This window comes from Nelusetta ayraudi, unplaced genomic scaffold, assembly GCF_046127955.1.
Source record: "Nelusetta ayraudi isolate G7.1 ecotype Tasmania unplaced genomic scaffold, CSIRO-AGI_Nayr_v1 ptg000048l, whole genome shotgun sequence".
In the NCBI taxonomy this organism is placed as follows: Eukaryota; Metazoa; Chordata; class Actinopteri; order Tetraodontiformes; family Monacanthidae; genus Nelusetta; species Nelusetta ayraudi.
Genome location: NW_027466098.1, coordinates 3,187,110 through 3,203,439, shown reverse-complemented (window position 1 = coordinate 3,203,439; position 16,330 = coordinate 3,187,110). Strand labels below are relative to the sequence as shown.

General features: G+C 45.2%; 1 protein-coding gene across 1 annotated transcript in view; it reads right to left on the bottom strand.

Moving 5' to 3' along the window:
• LOC142895010 (NACHT, LRR and PYD domains-containing protein 12-like) overlaps positions 1-16,330 on the bottom strand; it is a 160,867-nt gene that overhangs the window by 141,902 nt on the left and 2,635 nt on the right. Inside the window, exons 2-3 of the mRNA XM_076035736.1 lie at positions 14,564-14,582; positions 10,035-10,208 (exon numbers count right to left, since the gene is read on the bottom strand). Coding sequence (XP_075891851.1) covers positions 10,035-10,208; positions 14,564-14,582 — 193 coding nt within the window. The remainder of the gene's footprint in view (positions 1-10,034; positions 10,209-14,563; positions 14,583-16,330) is intronic.

The following is a 16,330-nucleotide window of genomic DNA, read 5'->3' as shown; positions in this document are numbered from 1 at the left end:
TGGTCCTGAAGGCCAGAGAGAGGAACTTTTACCAAAACGTCGGGATTTTAAACCCTCGCAATTTGTAAAGAATCTGGGCGTTGTTTTTGATTCTGAGCTCACCTTTGTTCCACATATAAAAAATATTACAAAGATAGGTTTTTATCATCTAAAGAAAATAGCCAGAATCCGCCCGTTCCTCTCTCAGGCCAACACGGAGGTGCTAATGCATGCTTTTATTTCTTGTAGACTAGATTATTGCAATGCCCTGCTCTCTGGTCTTCCCAAAAAGAGTGTTTACAGTCTACAAATACTACAAAACTCAGTCGCACGTGTGCTGACTAGGACCAGAGGAAGGGAACACATTACAGCGCTTTTAAAGTCGCTGCATTGGCTCCCCGTCCGCTTCAGGATTGATTTTAAGGTTCTCTTATTAGTTTTTAAATGTCTCAACGGTCTTGGCCCATCTTATCTAACTGACCTGCTTTCATCATATCCTAGGTCTTCTGGCACTGGCCTGTTAACTGTTCCCCGAGTCAAAAAAAAACCCATGGTGAGGCTGCTTTCAGCCATTACGGCCCTACTCGGTGGAACAGCCTGCCAGAGAGCCTCAGGGCCGCAGCGACTGTTGATATTTTTAAGGGGAGGCTCAAAACGTACCTTTTTAACCTGCCGTTTAACTGACTTCTTTTACTCTTCTCTCTCTTACTCCACTAATTTTATGCCGTTTTACTATTTTTATGCCTTTTATTACCTTCAATTGATTTTTATACTTTTATAATGGTTACCCATTTTATGCCACTGTTTCACACTTTATTTTTATGTATTTGGTTTATTTCTCATTATGATTATTCTCCCTTTTATACTTTTAGTGCCAGTGTTTCCTCATGGGGGGCCCTTCACAGTGGGAGCTACGCCTGGTCTGCCCATAGGGGCGCTGCAGGCCATGGTGCCCCCTTGTATGGACGGCTCCCCATAGTGGCCTTTCCTCATCAGATTCTTCAGTGCCAAGCCGTGTTATCTAATGTCTGTGTGAATATGGGGGTGGGCGTTTGTCTGTGTGCGTTGGTGGGGAGGGGTGGGTCCGTATAGGGTGGGGGGAGGGGCAGTGGAGCTTTTTATTTTTTCTCATTGTTATTATTATGATTGTTGTTCTTCTTCTTATTATTATTACCTTTCTTTGTTTTGTTTTGTTTTATTTTGTTTAGCACTGTGGGTTGCACATGTTGTGTATGAGCAGTGCTATATAAATAAAGTTTATTGTTATTATTATTATTATAGAAACATGAAGACACATCAAAGAGTAACATGAGGTTGTTGTTGTGACACTGGACGGTAGAGAGTCTGAATCCCCGTCCCAGGCGCAAATCCTCATGGAGGCTTCTGAGGAGGTCAAAGATGGCCAATCCGTCAATCCCAGCTCCATAATGGGGGTCTATGGAAGGAAGCCGCGAGCATTGCGCACTGATCCAGGATAGCTTTCACCTGGCTTGATGGATCCGTGTCTTCTCATCCTGGATGGCTTTTAGTGCGACCCATGAAGCCTGGACACACGTGTTGTGGATTGGTTGAACGCTGAAGGCTTAGTGACTCATCTTGGATGACGCAATCCTACTTTGGTGCAAGGGGGCCCAGACAGCAACATCATCAAGAGCCAGTAATGGACTCCACAGTGCAGCACTCGTTCGCTCGCCCTCCCTCTCCCATTTTATTCTGTAGTGTCAGATTCTGAAGTCGATTTCACTTTGATTTTCAGAGTGATGACACCCTGGAAAAACTCTCCATCATTATAAACTCTCCATCATTTATGCTCTATTCAGGTTGGAGGGGTGCAGTTTGTCAGAGCTCAGCTGTGATTGGCTGCTCTCAGCTCTGAAGTCCAACCCCTCCCACCTCAGAGAGCTGCACCTGAGTTGGAACCAGCTGCAGGATTCAGCAGTGAAGGAGATGAGTGGTTTTCTGCAGAGTCCAGACTGTAAACTGTAAACTCTGAGGTCAGTACTGGTTTGGAACCAGTGGATGATGGTTTCAGCACCAAACACAGTTCATCACACATGTTGAATAAACATTGAACTGAAGGTTGATTCATATCAAAATGACATCCAGAATATGAAAACTTCATTCTGTTCATGTTTGAAGTAAAAAAAAAAAAAAAAAAGAAAAGAAAAATGAAAAGGAAAAACAGGTCATCAGTGGTCATGTGACCAAACATCATTTCAACACACATTAGTTTTGGACAGAGGATTTAATTTCAAGGTGACATTTTCTGTAGTGTCAGATTCTGAAGTCGACGTTTCACTTTGATTTTCAGAGTGATGACACCCTGGAAAAACGCTCCATCATTATAAACTCTCCATCATTTATTTTCTATTCAGGTTGGAGTATTGCAGGTTGTCAAAGCTCAGCTGTGATTGGCTGCTCTCAGCTCTGAAGTCCAACCCCTCCCACCTCAGAGAGCTGCACCTGAGTAGGAAGCAGCTGCAGGATTCATCAGTGAAGGAGCTGAGTGGTTTTCTGCAGAGTCCAGACTGTAAACTGTAAACTCTGAGGTCAGTACTGGTTTGGAACCAGTGGATGATGGTTTCAGCATCAAACACAGTTCATCACACATGTTGAATAAACATTGAACTGAAGGTTGATTCATCTCAAATGAAATCCAGAATATGAAAACTTCATTCTGTTCATGCTTGAAGTAAAAAATAAAAAAATAAAAAAAAAAAGGAAAAGGAAAAACAGGTCATCAGTGGTCATGTGACCAAACATTATTTCAACACACATTAGTTTTGGACTGAGGATTTAATTTCAAGGTGACATTTTCTGTAGTGTCAGATTCTGAAGTCGATGTTTCATTTTGATTTTCAGAGTGATGACACCCTGGAAAAACTCTCCATCATTATAAACTCTCCATCATTTATTCTCTATTCAGGTTGATTGACTGCAGTTTGTCAGAGCTCAGCTGTGATTGGCTGCTCTCAGCTCTGAAGTCCAACCCCTCCCACCTCAGAGAGCTGGACCTGAATATGAACCCCCTGAAGGAGTCATCAGTGAAGCCACTGATGGATCTTGTCTACAGCAGTGACCATCAACTGGAGAGTGTGAGGTTAGTACTGGTTTGGAACCATTGGATGATGGTTCCAGCACCAAAGCCAGTTGATCCCACAGCAGAGGTCCAGTGTTCCCAGTCACAGTGTGAGAGGAGGATGGTGACGTCCAGCTGCTCCTCATTCATCCAACATCTGCTGCCAAACTGCTTCTTCTCTCAGTTCACCACTCAATTATTGATCAGTTCATCTTCATCAGGCCTCAGTATCAGTCCAACACTCCATGGTCACATGACCTTCTGATGTTCCACACTTGACATGTGACTGAGAGTCTGCTTCTTCTCACCAGTCACTCCATCATCTCCATCAACAGTCAACGTCTCTGTGATGATGCGTTCAAGGACCGTGAGTCCTGACTCCTGCTGCCTCTTCTTATCTTTGCAGGTGGTGGTGAGGATGAGGAGAGTGGAGAGGAGCGCTCCATCTAGTGGTGGCTGACAGAACTACAACCAGTGGAGCCAAACAGCAAGCTGCACGCACCAACACTGTGTGGGCGTGTCACGACCTTTGACCCCAGTGCAGCCTGGTGGCTGGCGGACTGCTTCTCCCTACAAGCTGCTGTGGTTACTGGGAGAGACGTCCCAGAAGCCACTGGTGGAGCTGAATCCTCAGTGGAAGAAGCAGGACTTGGAGCAGCTGCTCAGTGAAGGCAGCAGCAACACAACCACTGCTTCTGCTCTCATCATCCACGGCTGGAACATCTCAGCATGAAGGTTCCACACATCAACAACACACTGCTCTGCTCTCACTTCAGACTTCTATAACATCTTCATTTTGGAGGTGAAAAATACTTTTCAAGAGACTTTATTTCTGCTTCATGATCTTAAATAAGGAAATCATGTGGAAAAGATAAAGTGATTCACAACACCTGTGATGGGAACTCAAGTCATTATTGAATCATAAGTAAGACAAAAGAAGTTTCCCTCAAAATAATTCATGGTTTTGATGCTTGCCAGATGTTTGTGTGGAGATTTCAGAAGGACGTCAATGAATCAGAAGGAAACCAGATCATTTATTTTATGTGATTATGTTATATCATCCAAACTTTGTTACAAGCTCAAACATTATATTTCAATGATTCAATATTCTGACAATAAAAGCCATCACAACCTGTGTGACCTTGACCTCAACTGACATTTCATTTCTGCTGCTTTAACACTTTGATTATATATCTCCTGAAGTCCTGCCATGGGGATTCTCCATATCTGAATAACTTGTGTACTCAAACCTTCTGTAGGCCATACCCACTTCTCCACTAGGTCTCAACATAAACCACATGAATCAATGAAAATAAATCTCACTTTTACAAACAAATCCAATTCAGTTCAAATATAATTTAAATAAAATAAATGATACATTATAATTAATCACCAACAGATAAATCAATGCAAGATATGAGGTGGTTTGCCCTCTCTGGGTCGGTGGGGAGGCCCTGCCTCAGGGGGAGGAGTTCCAGCATCTCGGGGTCTTGTTTGGGACGCCTCCCTGGGGAGGTGTTCCAGGCATGTCCCACCAGGAGGAGACCCTGCTGGAGGGACCAGGTCTCTGGGCTGGACTGGGAAGCCTTGGGGTCCCACTGGAGGAGCTGGAGGAGGTGACTGGGTCCAGGGAAGTCTGGGGGTCTCTGCTGAGGCTGCTGCCCCCGAGACCTGACTCCGGATACGGCAGTAGAAGATGGATGGATGGATGGATGGATGGATGGATGGTTGCCAGGTGATAGAACATTTCATAAAAACAGACTCTGCATTATAACTTCTATTCCACTCTAAATAACTCACTCCAATATAACTGCACTCGTCCTTCTCTCACATTACATTGGATCACAATGACCAAACAACACAACAAAGACAATGATCCAACTGTACTGCCACTTCCAGACTCAGTGTAGGTCTGTAGGCCTCTTGGACCTTCATGTGAACCACTGCGTGTTGACTGGAGGTGAAACATGGCTGACTGCTGTCCTCCTACCTGGACAATGCAATCTCACTTTCAATCTCACAGCCACTAAAAAACCTGATTGTGATTGAGAGGTCCTCAGCAGCCAATCACTGTTGGGAGTCCAGCCTTCAAACACTCCTCCTGAATCCACAGTCACATCTGTGAGCATCTGGAACTTTGGCCCTGATCCTCCACACCACACACCTTGGGATGACAGCGCCACCTACCTGGATCCTTTCAGCAGCCAGTCCATGCTCTGACCCGTTTCCACTGTGGCCTGTTGGCTCATCTGGACCGGAGTCTGGATCATCAGTCTCCAGGTTCATGGAATCTGTCAGAGTGCCGCCGTCCTGTGATGTAATGATAGAGAATCACTCTATTTATACTAATGTGCAGAACCACTAGAGTGTCATTTCTTCACTGCTGTCAGCAACAAGCATTTGGTGTCACACTGGTGTACAACACTTATGGGCTAATTAATAAGAAATGACATATTTATGAATCACCCGCAATGCCCAGATTGTTGCTGCTTATCTGCTGATATGAGCCGTCAACTGTTGCAATATAGAACCACGGGCAGGAAATTACAATTAGTGTAGAGTGTATTATAATTTAAAAGTTTACTAACGGTAGTTCTTTAAAGAATTTAGCAAGGATGGAACAGGCTAACGTGACGACGTCACTTGTAAAACGGTAGGAGCTCAACCTGCTGTCACGGTGAAAACTCTGTGTTACGTCCCGTCTAGGGGGACCGAGACGCAACGTGTGGGACACCTTCCCCCACTCCCAAGCCTCATTCATTTCTCACGGCAGTTGGCGGTTTTCAACAAAAACATTTATTGATCAGTAAATGAAATAAACAAAACAACTTAACCGGTGGGCAGCAAAGGTTTCAGGGTGGGCCCAGGCCAAAATAATAAACCAAACTCCAACTAGCTCGCCTTAAGAACTAACTAAAGAAAGAAAGAGAACCCAAATACAGAAAGGCTAACCTCCCTACATACTTAATAAACAGGAGAAAAGAGGGGACAAAGAAAATGGCAGCCCACCCCTACGGCTGCGTGCTCTAACGCCATTTCAGAAGTGACTAACTGCAGAGTTGGGAGCGGAGGAGGGATGACCGTCAGGCTGGCTCGACTGCTCCTCCTTCTCAGCCGTGGCGCGTCCAATCAGCAGCCGACATCCAGGACCGCACCTGCAAGGCGTCATCCACTCTCACACACACACACACACAGACACAAAGATAGAGGCACCTAGACCCACCCGTGGGTCATAACACCCCCTCCCTTAAGAACCAAACCCTATTAACATACCGACAAACAAAACTAAACAAGAAAACCCTCAGTTCCCCCGAAATAAGAATTTCGCAGCTAGTCCACATGTACACGTGATAATGCATCTGCCAACACAATATCAAGATCCCTAGATAGTAAGTTTGATAGATGGATAGAAATATAGAAATAGATAAGTTAGTTAAAGTTACACACACACACACACGCACATATATGTACATATATATATATATATATATATATATATATATATATATATATATATATATATATATATATATATGTCTGCAATTCATATTTTAACGGTTTATATAGACCCCTCAGGCTCCATTCAAAATGGGGGTTATTGTAGGAGAGTTGCAGTCAACTGAGATTTGGAGAGAGTTTGGATGACTAGATTTTGGATTGCGTTTATAGTTTGGAGTGTTTGAGACTAGATAGCGTTTAGTTTGGAGATAGTTTTGAGAGCTTAGGGAAGAGTGAGGAGAGGAGAGGTGATAGGATGGAGCCCCCTGTTCTGTACATCAATGTCCATGTTACACAAGCATCTATGCCAGGGGTGCCCATTACGTCCATCGCGATCTACTGGTCAATTGCGAAGGGAGTTTGGGTCGATCGCATGAGACAGAGAGAGAGAGAGAGAGAGAGAGAGAGAGAGAGAGAGAGAGAGAGAGAGAGATCCGCGTCAATTACAGCAGGTAGAATCGTTCAGGCAGGATTAGAAAACACGGTGGATCTGGTTGATTTTGGTCATAATGTACGATGTGCTGGATTTTGTTCTTAAATGTGCTGTGCTTTACAGTGAAACGTAAATGTGACGTATCGGCTTCGGCACTATTCAGATCAAATAAAGACCAGACAGGGACAGGAAAAAGAGTTTCGCTGTTGTTTTACACGCAAAACTACCGGGGTTGTCGCGTGAGCTTGCAATCCTGGCGTAAACTGATGGAGACGCCTCGCTCGGAAAATGCGCTTCAAAGTGCGCACGCACTGCAGACGCGCCGGAGATCCTGGGAGATGCTGCTGGCAAAACGTCTGCATCACACACACACACACACACACACACACACACACACACACACACACCAATTATCCCTAACCTATGCGCTGGAAAACACAAAACTATACAGCAAAACATCTTAACGTAGACACACTTTTATTGATAAAATCAAACATAGGCAGATATAACCTAAACAATTTTAAACCATGAGTTTTCTGTGCAATGATGAGCATAAATGCACATGGGAACATGTTGACCCATTTAATCCTTTCTTTCTTTATCATTGGACTACAAATATATTGCTGAATGACTTTTCCTGTTTTATAGTAGGTGGATCTTTTTGACTTGCTCATTTTAAAAGTAGCTTGCATGTTGAAAAAGTGTGAGCACCCCTGATCTATGCCCTTTTCCAAGTCCCACAATCACTTTCACTGTCATCTGCCTGATTACACCCATGCCATTTTCAGAAAAAAATTGCACAAACAGAATACATTCAAAAAATGTATCATACACATAGTTATCAAGTCAAGTTATTTATTTATTGTCATTCTTGAACAAAGTTAACAACAAAATTTGTTTGGAGCATCCCCATAACCACTGGCATCAGTACCCATAAAAATAATCATAAATAAGTGAGAATAAAAAAACAAAAATATATATATAATTTATGTACAGAAATTATTTGGTCATTCATTTTTTGCAATTCATAGTCATTCCCAACAGACATAACAGACACAAAAATTCAATGCATCACACATGGTTCAGACACAGCTTGCCTGTGATTGTACATTTGGCCAGTAGGTGGTTTCCGTTTCTCGAACCAGTTGGCTCAAGTGGTTCAATGCCTCATGAGGTTTCACCTCACCATCACTAGTCATGACACACAGCTTGCTGTTTGGCTCCACTTGTTGTAGTTCTGTCAGCCACCACTAGATGGAGCGCTCCTCTTCACTCTCCTCCTCATCCTCCCTCACCTCCACCTGTAGAGAGAAGAAGAGGCAGCAGGAGTCAGGACTCAGGGTCCTTGAACGCATCATCACAGAGACGCTGACTGTTGATGGAGATGGTGGAGTGACTGGTGAGAAGAAGCAGACTCTCAGTCACATGTCTAGTGTGGAACATGTGAAGGTCATGTGACCATGGAGTGTTGGACTGATACTGAGGCCTGATGAAGATGAACTGATCAATAATTGGGTGGTGAACTGAGAGAAGAAGCAGTTTGGCAGCAGATGTTGGATGAATGAGGAGCAGCTGGACGTCACCATCCTCCTCTCACACTGTGACTGGGAACACTGGACCTCTGCTGTGGGATCAACTGGCTTTGGTGCTGGAACCATCATCCACTGGTTCCTAACCAGTACTAACCTCACACTCTTCAGTTGATGGTCACTGCTGTAGACAAGATCCATCAGTGGCTCCTTCACTGATGATTCCTTCAGGGGGTTCATATTCAGGTCCAGCTCTCTGAGGTGGGAGGGGTTGGACTTCAGAGCTGAGAGCAGCCAATCACAGCTGAGCTCTGACAAATTGCAGCCCCACAACCTGAACAGAGAAGAAATGATGGAGTTTATAATGATAGAGAGTTTTTCCTGGGTATCATCACTCTGAAAATCAAAGTGAAATGTCCACTTCAGGATCTGCAATCTGAAAGCTGACCACTAGATGGGAGGATTTTACACACTGTACCTTTAAACCCAGTTTCATTCATTTCAAACACAAACCAGTGACTGCAAATTGAATTTCCAACAGCAGTCAAGTGAAAATCATGACAACAATAACAAGAGTGATAGAAGTTATAGAGTGAAGAGGGTGAACTGACCTCAGAGTCTCCAGTTTACAGTCTGGACTCTCCAGAAAACCACTCAGCACCTTCACTGTTGAATCCAGAAGGCAGTTCCAACTCAGCTCCAGGTGTCTGAGTTGGGAGGGGTTGGACTTCAGAGCTGAGAGCAGCCAATCACAGCTGAGCTCTGACAACCTGCACCTCCACAACCTGAATACGGAATAAATGATGGAGAGTGTCATTCACAGTTGGGTGTGCGCGCGCATCCGTGCGTGTGTGTGTGTGTGCGTGCGTGAGTGCGTATGTGCGCATACGTGTGTGTGTGTGTGTGTGTGTGTGTGTGTGTGTGTGTGTGTGTGTGTGTGTGTGTGTGTGTGTGTAATTTAAAACCAGTTTTACACATTTCTAATGGAATCAAAGTGAATTCCAACAAACTCAATCCAAAGTCATGACAACAATAACTGCAGCAGTTGTAGAGTGAAGAGGGTGAACTGACCTCAGAGCCTCCAGTTTACAGTCTGGACTCTGCAGAAAACCACTCAGCACCTTCACTGTTGAATCCAGAAGGCAGTTCCAACTCAGCTCCAGGTGTCTGAGTTGGGAGGGGTTGGACTTCAGAGCTGAGAGCAGCCAATCACAGCTGAGCTCTAACAAACTACATCTCCACAACCTGAATAGAGAAGAAATGATGGAGAGTTTTTCCAGGGTGTCATCACTCTGAAAATCAAAGTGAAATGTTGACTTCAGAATCTGACACTAAAGCAATCTGAAATCTGACCTCTAGATGGTAGGATTTTACACACTGTACCTTTCCACCCAATTTCATATGCTTCAAACACAAAGCAGTGACTGCAAATTGAATTTCCAACAGCAGTGAAGTGAAAATCATGACAACAACAACAAGAGTGATAGAAGTTGTAGAGTGAAGAGGGTGAACTGACCTCAGAGTCTCCAGTTTACAGTCTGGACCCTGCAGAAAACCACTCAGCTCCTTCACTGTTGAATCCTGAAGGTGGTTCCAACTCAGGTCCAAGTGTCTGAGGTGGGAGGGGTTGGACTTCAGAGCTGAGAGCAGCCAATCACAGCTGAGCTTTGACAACCTGCACCTCCACAACCTGAATAAAGAAGAAATGAAGGAGAGTTTATAATGATGGAGAGTTTTTCCAGGGTGTCATCACTCTGAGAATCAAAGTCAAAAGTCGACTTTAGAATCTGACACTCAACAAAGGAGAGCGGGTGAGTGAATGAGCGCTGAAATCTGACCACCAGATGGCAGGATAATACACACTGTACCTTTAAACCAGGGGTGCTCACACTTCTGCAGAAAACCACTCAGCTCCTTCACTGATGAATCCTTAAGGTGGTTCCAACTCAGGTTCAGCTCTCTGAGGTGGGAGGGGTTGGACTTCAGAGCTGAGAGCAGCCAATCACAGCTGAGCTTTGTCAACCAGCAGTTCTCCAGCCTGAATAAAGAATCAATATTTGATTCCTTCCATGGTGTAAATGTCATATTAAGAGTCATTTCTCCCTGTTGATGATCCAGATGTGCAGCTGTTGGGATCACTGAGTCATTCCCTCAAAGGAGTCATTGTGCCAGTGGGTTGTCAACACAATAACAACAGCAGTGTGTCAGTCAGTGTGCAGCCAATCAGCAGTGAAGATGGAAAATAATCAGTGAGTCCTTTGTGTGCTTGTGGCTGTTTTCAGTCATCAGAGTCTCGTTACAAGTCAAACACATTCAAAGGACAAGATGAAGAAATACTGCCGCACTATTAATCTGCCTCTAATATTTCTTCACAGGATCTTCTGCTCAGTCATGTGGCCTTCATCTCCAATCAACAACTTCCATTGAGCTCCAAAGTGACTGGAGACATTTTCCACACTTTCTTCCACCATCCAAAGTCTTTTCTGGCTGCAGATTGTTGACATGAAAATATCAACATCCACTTTGTCTAGATGAGTCTTTAATATCTGCTTCAAAGTCTTCACACTGAGCAGTGTTACACACCAGTTGTCATCTGCTGACACACACTGTCCACCAGTAGAAAGCAGGAACTGACCTGAGAACTTCCAGTCTGCAGTTTGGACTCTGCAGTCCAGCACAGAGCAGCTTCACTCCAGGATCCCTCAGGAAGTTCTCACTCAGGTCCAGCAGTGTGAGGTGGGAGGGGCTGGACTGCAGAGCTGAAGACACCACTGCACACTGAAGCTCTGAGAGTTCACTGGATGAAGGAGAGCAGAGAGAGAAGTTGTGGTCGACATGTGAGATTCTAAAGACAGTGAAAGTGAATCAAGACTCATTAATGTCTGATCATCATCATCATCATCATCATCATCATCACCATCACCATCATCATGTAAATGGAGGGAAGTCCCGCGGTGGTGCAGCATGTGTTTACATCTGTGGTGCGTGGTGCCGGGACACTGCAGTGGTATGCAAACACTGTTCACCACTGGCACAGTTGATGATCATAAAGTGCCGTCCATTCTATCTGCCCTGGCAGTTTACTGCCATTTTGCTAGTTGCAGTTTACATCCCTCCCACCAACAACAGCAGTGAGAGGAACGCTGCACTCAATGAACTGTACCAGGCCATCAGTGATCAACAGACAGTAAACCCAAAAGCTTTACCATCCTCACTGGAGATTTTAGTCATGCTGACCTCAAGACTGTCCTTCCAAAAGTCCAACGCTTTGTATGTGGAGGTGTTCCTAGGGAGGAGCAGGGCTCGTGCTCATGTGCGATCAATTCCACGAGGATTGGGACTCTCAAAGGAAATGGGTGTGCGTTTGTGCGTTCGCAACATTTTGAACATCCAGATTTTTTTGTTTCAGGATGAAATCCATGTACGTTTTTGTAAATGAAGCCCCAGGTCCTCAGTGTCTCCACTACAGTGTCCTCAGTGCAGCTTCACACTCCAGTGTCTTCCAGCCACTGATTGTCAACACGTCCTGTTGTGACTGACAGTGTTGCTCTGATTTGCTGCTTCAACTCAACATGATGCTCAGTTGTGTGTAAAGTCACTGCAGCTTGGAGCTCCACTGGATCAGAGATCCTTCACTGGCGTCTCGTCGGACACCACTGTATCTTTGATCCAACTGCTGTTTTATTGTCTGCTGCCAAATGAAGGAAGGATGTGATGTGTTTGTGTGTTCAATGTGTTGATTGTGTTGATTGACTGTGTAGTTCCACAGTTTTCATTCATGTAGCCGCTCTTTACCATTGACGCTCAGGTGTCTTCAATGTCCGTCCGTCATACCAGCACCACTACATCATTCATAAATTGATGAGACGTGGGTTCCATTTAACTCGTTTATTTTCCTTCTTGAGTTTTTGGTTCGAGGCAACACAGACAACGTGAGGTCAAAAGAATTTTTGGCTCACCAACCACTCCGGCTTGACCCGCTTTCCATCAAACAAACATTTCGGCCATTTTTTTTTCTCGACCTAAAATAGCTGCGGGTCACCTTTCAAAATAAAATAACGGCTTCAGCATCAGAATCGGATGGTCTTGGTTCCCTTTCTTGAAGAACTTGGCAGTTGTCAGCCGGAAGGCATCTTGCACTGTACCCCTGACGATGCCATTAACTTCGTCCAGCAGTGCAACGTAGGGCTCTTTCATCAGACGTTGACTGATACATGACTGAACGAATGGCTCGCGGCTTAGCGCATCAGCGACAACGTTCTTAATACCAGGGACATACTTCAGATCGAAATCGAATGCGGCAAGCTTAGCAACCCATCTTTGTTCACATGCGTCCAAACATGGCTTTGTTAAGATGTAGGACAATGGGCAATGACAATGACCAAACTTGTCACAAATGGCCCATTTTAACGCCAGGAATTCCAACCTGTGCGCTGGATAGTTAATTTGTGATCGGGACAGTGTCTTGCTGGCGAAAGCGACAGGTCGAGCAACAGTCTCACCTGGTGGCACTTGAGACAGGACTGCGCCAATGCCATCAAACGACGCATCAACAGCGAGAACGAAGGGCTCACTGAAGTTGGGGTGGGATAAGGTGACATTGCAAGCTAATTCATTCTTCAGGGTCTGGAACGATTCTTTGCATGCAGCAGTCCAGTCGCTCGCCATAAGCGCTGGTGGAGCAGATGATCGCTTTTTCACCTTCCTGCCTCTCATGGCCTTATGCTGCACCTGCCTTCCAGAGAGGAGTCTGAACAAGGGTTTTGCTTTAGCAGAGCAGTCAGCTATGAAGTGCTGATAGTAGAAGATTAGGCCCAGGAAAGAATTAATCTTCCTCCAGGAAGGGCTCACACCATCACTCTCCATCAGGTCAGCCTCTCCCACATCCATGATGGCTTTCATCTTGTCAGGGTCCTTCATCACCCCGTCCCCACGAATGACATGTCCCAGGAACCTTACTGACCTCTGCAAGAGATGACACTTCTTGGGGGCCAGTTTGAGTTTGTGACTTTTCAGACGGGAGAACACCATCTCTAGACGCTCAAGCGCCTGCTGTTCAGTTGGGGCAAAGACCATCAGGTCATCAAGATAGCAGAGCAGACTAGTGAAGTTTTCATCCCCGAAGATTGACATCATCATTCGCATGAATGTTGCAGGACTGTTGGACAGACCTTGTGGCATTCTGTTGTACTAGTGGAGGCCAAAAGGTGAAGAGAAAGCTGTGTATTTTTTTGTGCTCTTCATGGAGTGACACATTGTAGAAGCCAGACGTCAAGTCCATGGTGGAGAAGAAGACATTTCCTCCAAGTGCAACCCACCGATCCTGGGGTGCCTTGGGCCAGGCCGTCGAGTCGGACCATGAACAGGACTGTTTGAAGCTGGGGAAGATCTTTGCAGGAGCACCTTCTCCAGCATGTTAATAAGGCGGTTCAGGGCATCAGGGTCAGTGGCCTGTGGCTGCAGTGGGCTCTGTTCTTCAGCAGGTGGTGCAGGTGGCGAGACAGCAGCAAGAGCATTCACTGACACCCTTTCTCTGGAAGTTCTGTTCACTGACATCATTTCAGAATGATATTCGTTCAGAATGTCTTGGACTTCACGAGCAGTCCACTTGTCTATCGTCTTCGACCTGAAGGTCATGGCGAGCTCAGTAGAAGGGCAGTTCTTTATGAACATTCGAGTCACCTCAGTGCTGGGGCTGTCCAGTGACTTTCCTTGCTCCTTCAGACGTTCAATGGCCAAGTCAACAGCGCGGTTCAGTCTAAGCCAGTAGTCAAAGGCATCCTCACCCTTCCCAGGAAGAGTGGTGTAAAAGTCTGCTAATGGGAGTGGTGAACACGGAACAGAATCAAAGTGCTTCCGCAAGAGACCATAAATGGCATCGGGGTTACAGGTGATGTTAATACCACTGTTCCTGGTCCCAAACCTGACAACATCCTTTGCTTTGCCACCAAGATGAACAAGGATCTCCTCCGCTTGTTCCTCAGGTTGCAGATTCCCCCTCTTAATGAAACTCCTCATGAGCTCCTCCTACTCCTGGACCGAAACCGAGTCTGAGTTGTCTCCTCTGAAGCAGGGGGGCTCCTTCAGCTTTCGATGAGGGACATATTGCAAATGGGACACGTCAAAAGCATTTGTGGCAGACACATTTGCATGGCTAGGTCGAGGGGTAGCACTATGTAAAGGGGAACTGGCTAGCATATCAGCATGGGCAGGTGAAGGGGCAGCACTGAGTAAAGGGGTAGTGACAGATGCACTGAGGTGAGAGATAATGTCCTGTGCCACCCGCTGGCTGACCTGTTGAATCAGTGCATCACCCATCTGACCTACAATACTAGCAGCAATAACATCAGGGGTAGGTGCAGGGGAACACATGCTGTGCCTGTCCGGGACAGGGGAATGCGTGCCCTGGCTAGCAAGGGCATGAGGGTTTGCATCTGAGTTGGGGGGAGGGATAACACCAGTACTGAGCAAGGGGCGCCCAGGTGTACACTGATTACCCAACACTACACCACCCCCCTGAACAGGACTCTCAAACAGTAAACTTGAAGGATGCATAAAACCCCTCCCTCTGCCAGCACCAAAAGGAGTTACAAAAACATTACCCTGAGGATTACTCATCTTTCCAAAAAGTTAACAAAACACAACACCACAAAACAAAAGGATGAAACCACAAAAGGCCTAGACTGGAAACTGAAAAAAATAAATAAATAAATAAATAAAAATCAAATAAAAGTACATAAACCCTCTATCTGATGTCTAACACTGCACAAAAGCAACACGTCTGACCGACTTCAGTGACCGCAGATGAACAGCATCAGCAGAACAGTCCCCGGGTCGCTCTGCAGCATCGGTAGCACAACAAAAGAGTCTCGAGTCACGGCACCAATGTGACCTCTCCTATTCTGTCCTGCTTGCTGTATAATGAAGACTTGCAGAAGTCAGGTGTGGAGCAGCAGTTTATTCTCTGAAACAGAATGGGACACAACCATAACTTGCTCCGTGAAACTTGGTCACCTCCTGCTTCATGGGCTTCCTCTGTACTGAAGTAGTGATCGTATAGTTGTTGTTTCTACAATACAAATAATATTAAAAATAAAATACATTTTTCTACAAAGTACAAAAAAATGACATTCGCAATTTCAATAATTCGCTCCCTAAAGCTCCATTTTTATACACTGTAACATTCTTCCAGTTACACACATACCTGAAACAGAATGGGACACAACCATAACTTGCTCCGTGAAACTTGGTCACCTCCTGCAGAGACAACGTGCTCCGTATGAGAGCTGTGTGCTGCTAATGGACATGCTAGCATGCTAATCGTTTTTAATAGCAATAAAAAAAAAAAAACGAACTTTGCTAAAAAAAAATAAAAAATAAAAAATAAAATGAAATGAAAGACACCAGCACACATTTAAACACTGAAACACAGTTAGATGAAGCATAGCTCAACTTATTGCATTAATTTCTGTCTCAGCAGGGAGGAGACCGTCTCACCTGCTTCATGGGCTTCCTCTGTACTGAGGATCGCCCAGAATGCAAAGCGCTAACTTCAAAATAAAATACAAAATAAAATAAAAATAAAATATAAAGAGCCATGGCTGTGCCCCAACCAAGTTTAACATGATTGAACACAATTTATTTTGTGTGTGTGTGTGTGTGAGAGAGAGAGTGGATGACGCCTTGCAGGTGCGGTCCTGGATGTCGGCTGCTGATTGGACGCGCCACGGCTGAGAAGGAGGAGCAGTCGAGCCAGCCTGACTGTCATCCCTCCTCCGCTCCCAAGTCTGCAGTTAGTCACTTCTGAAATGG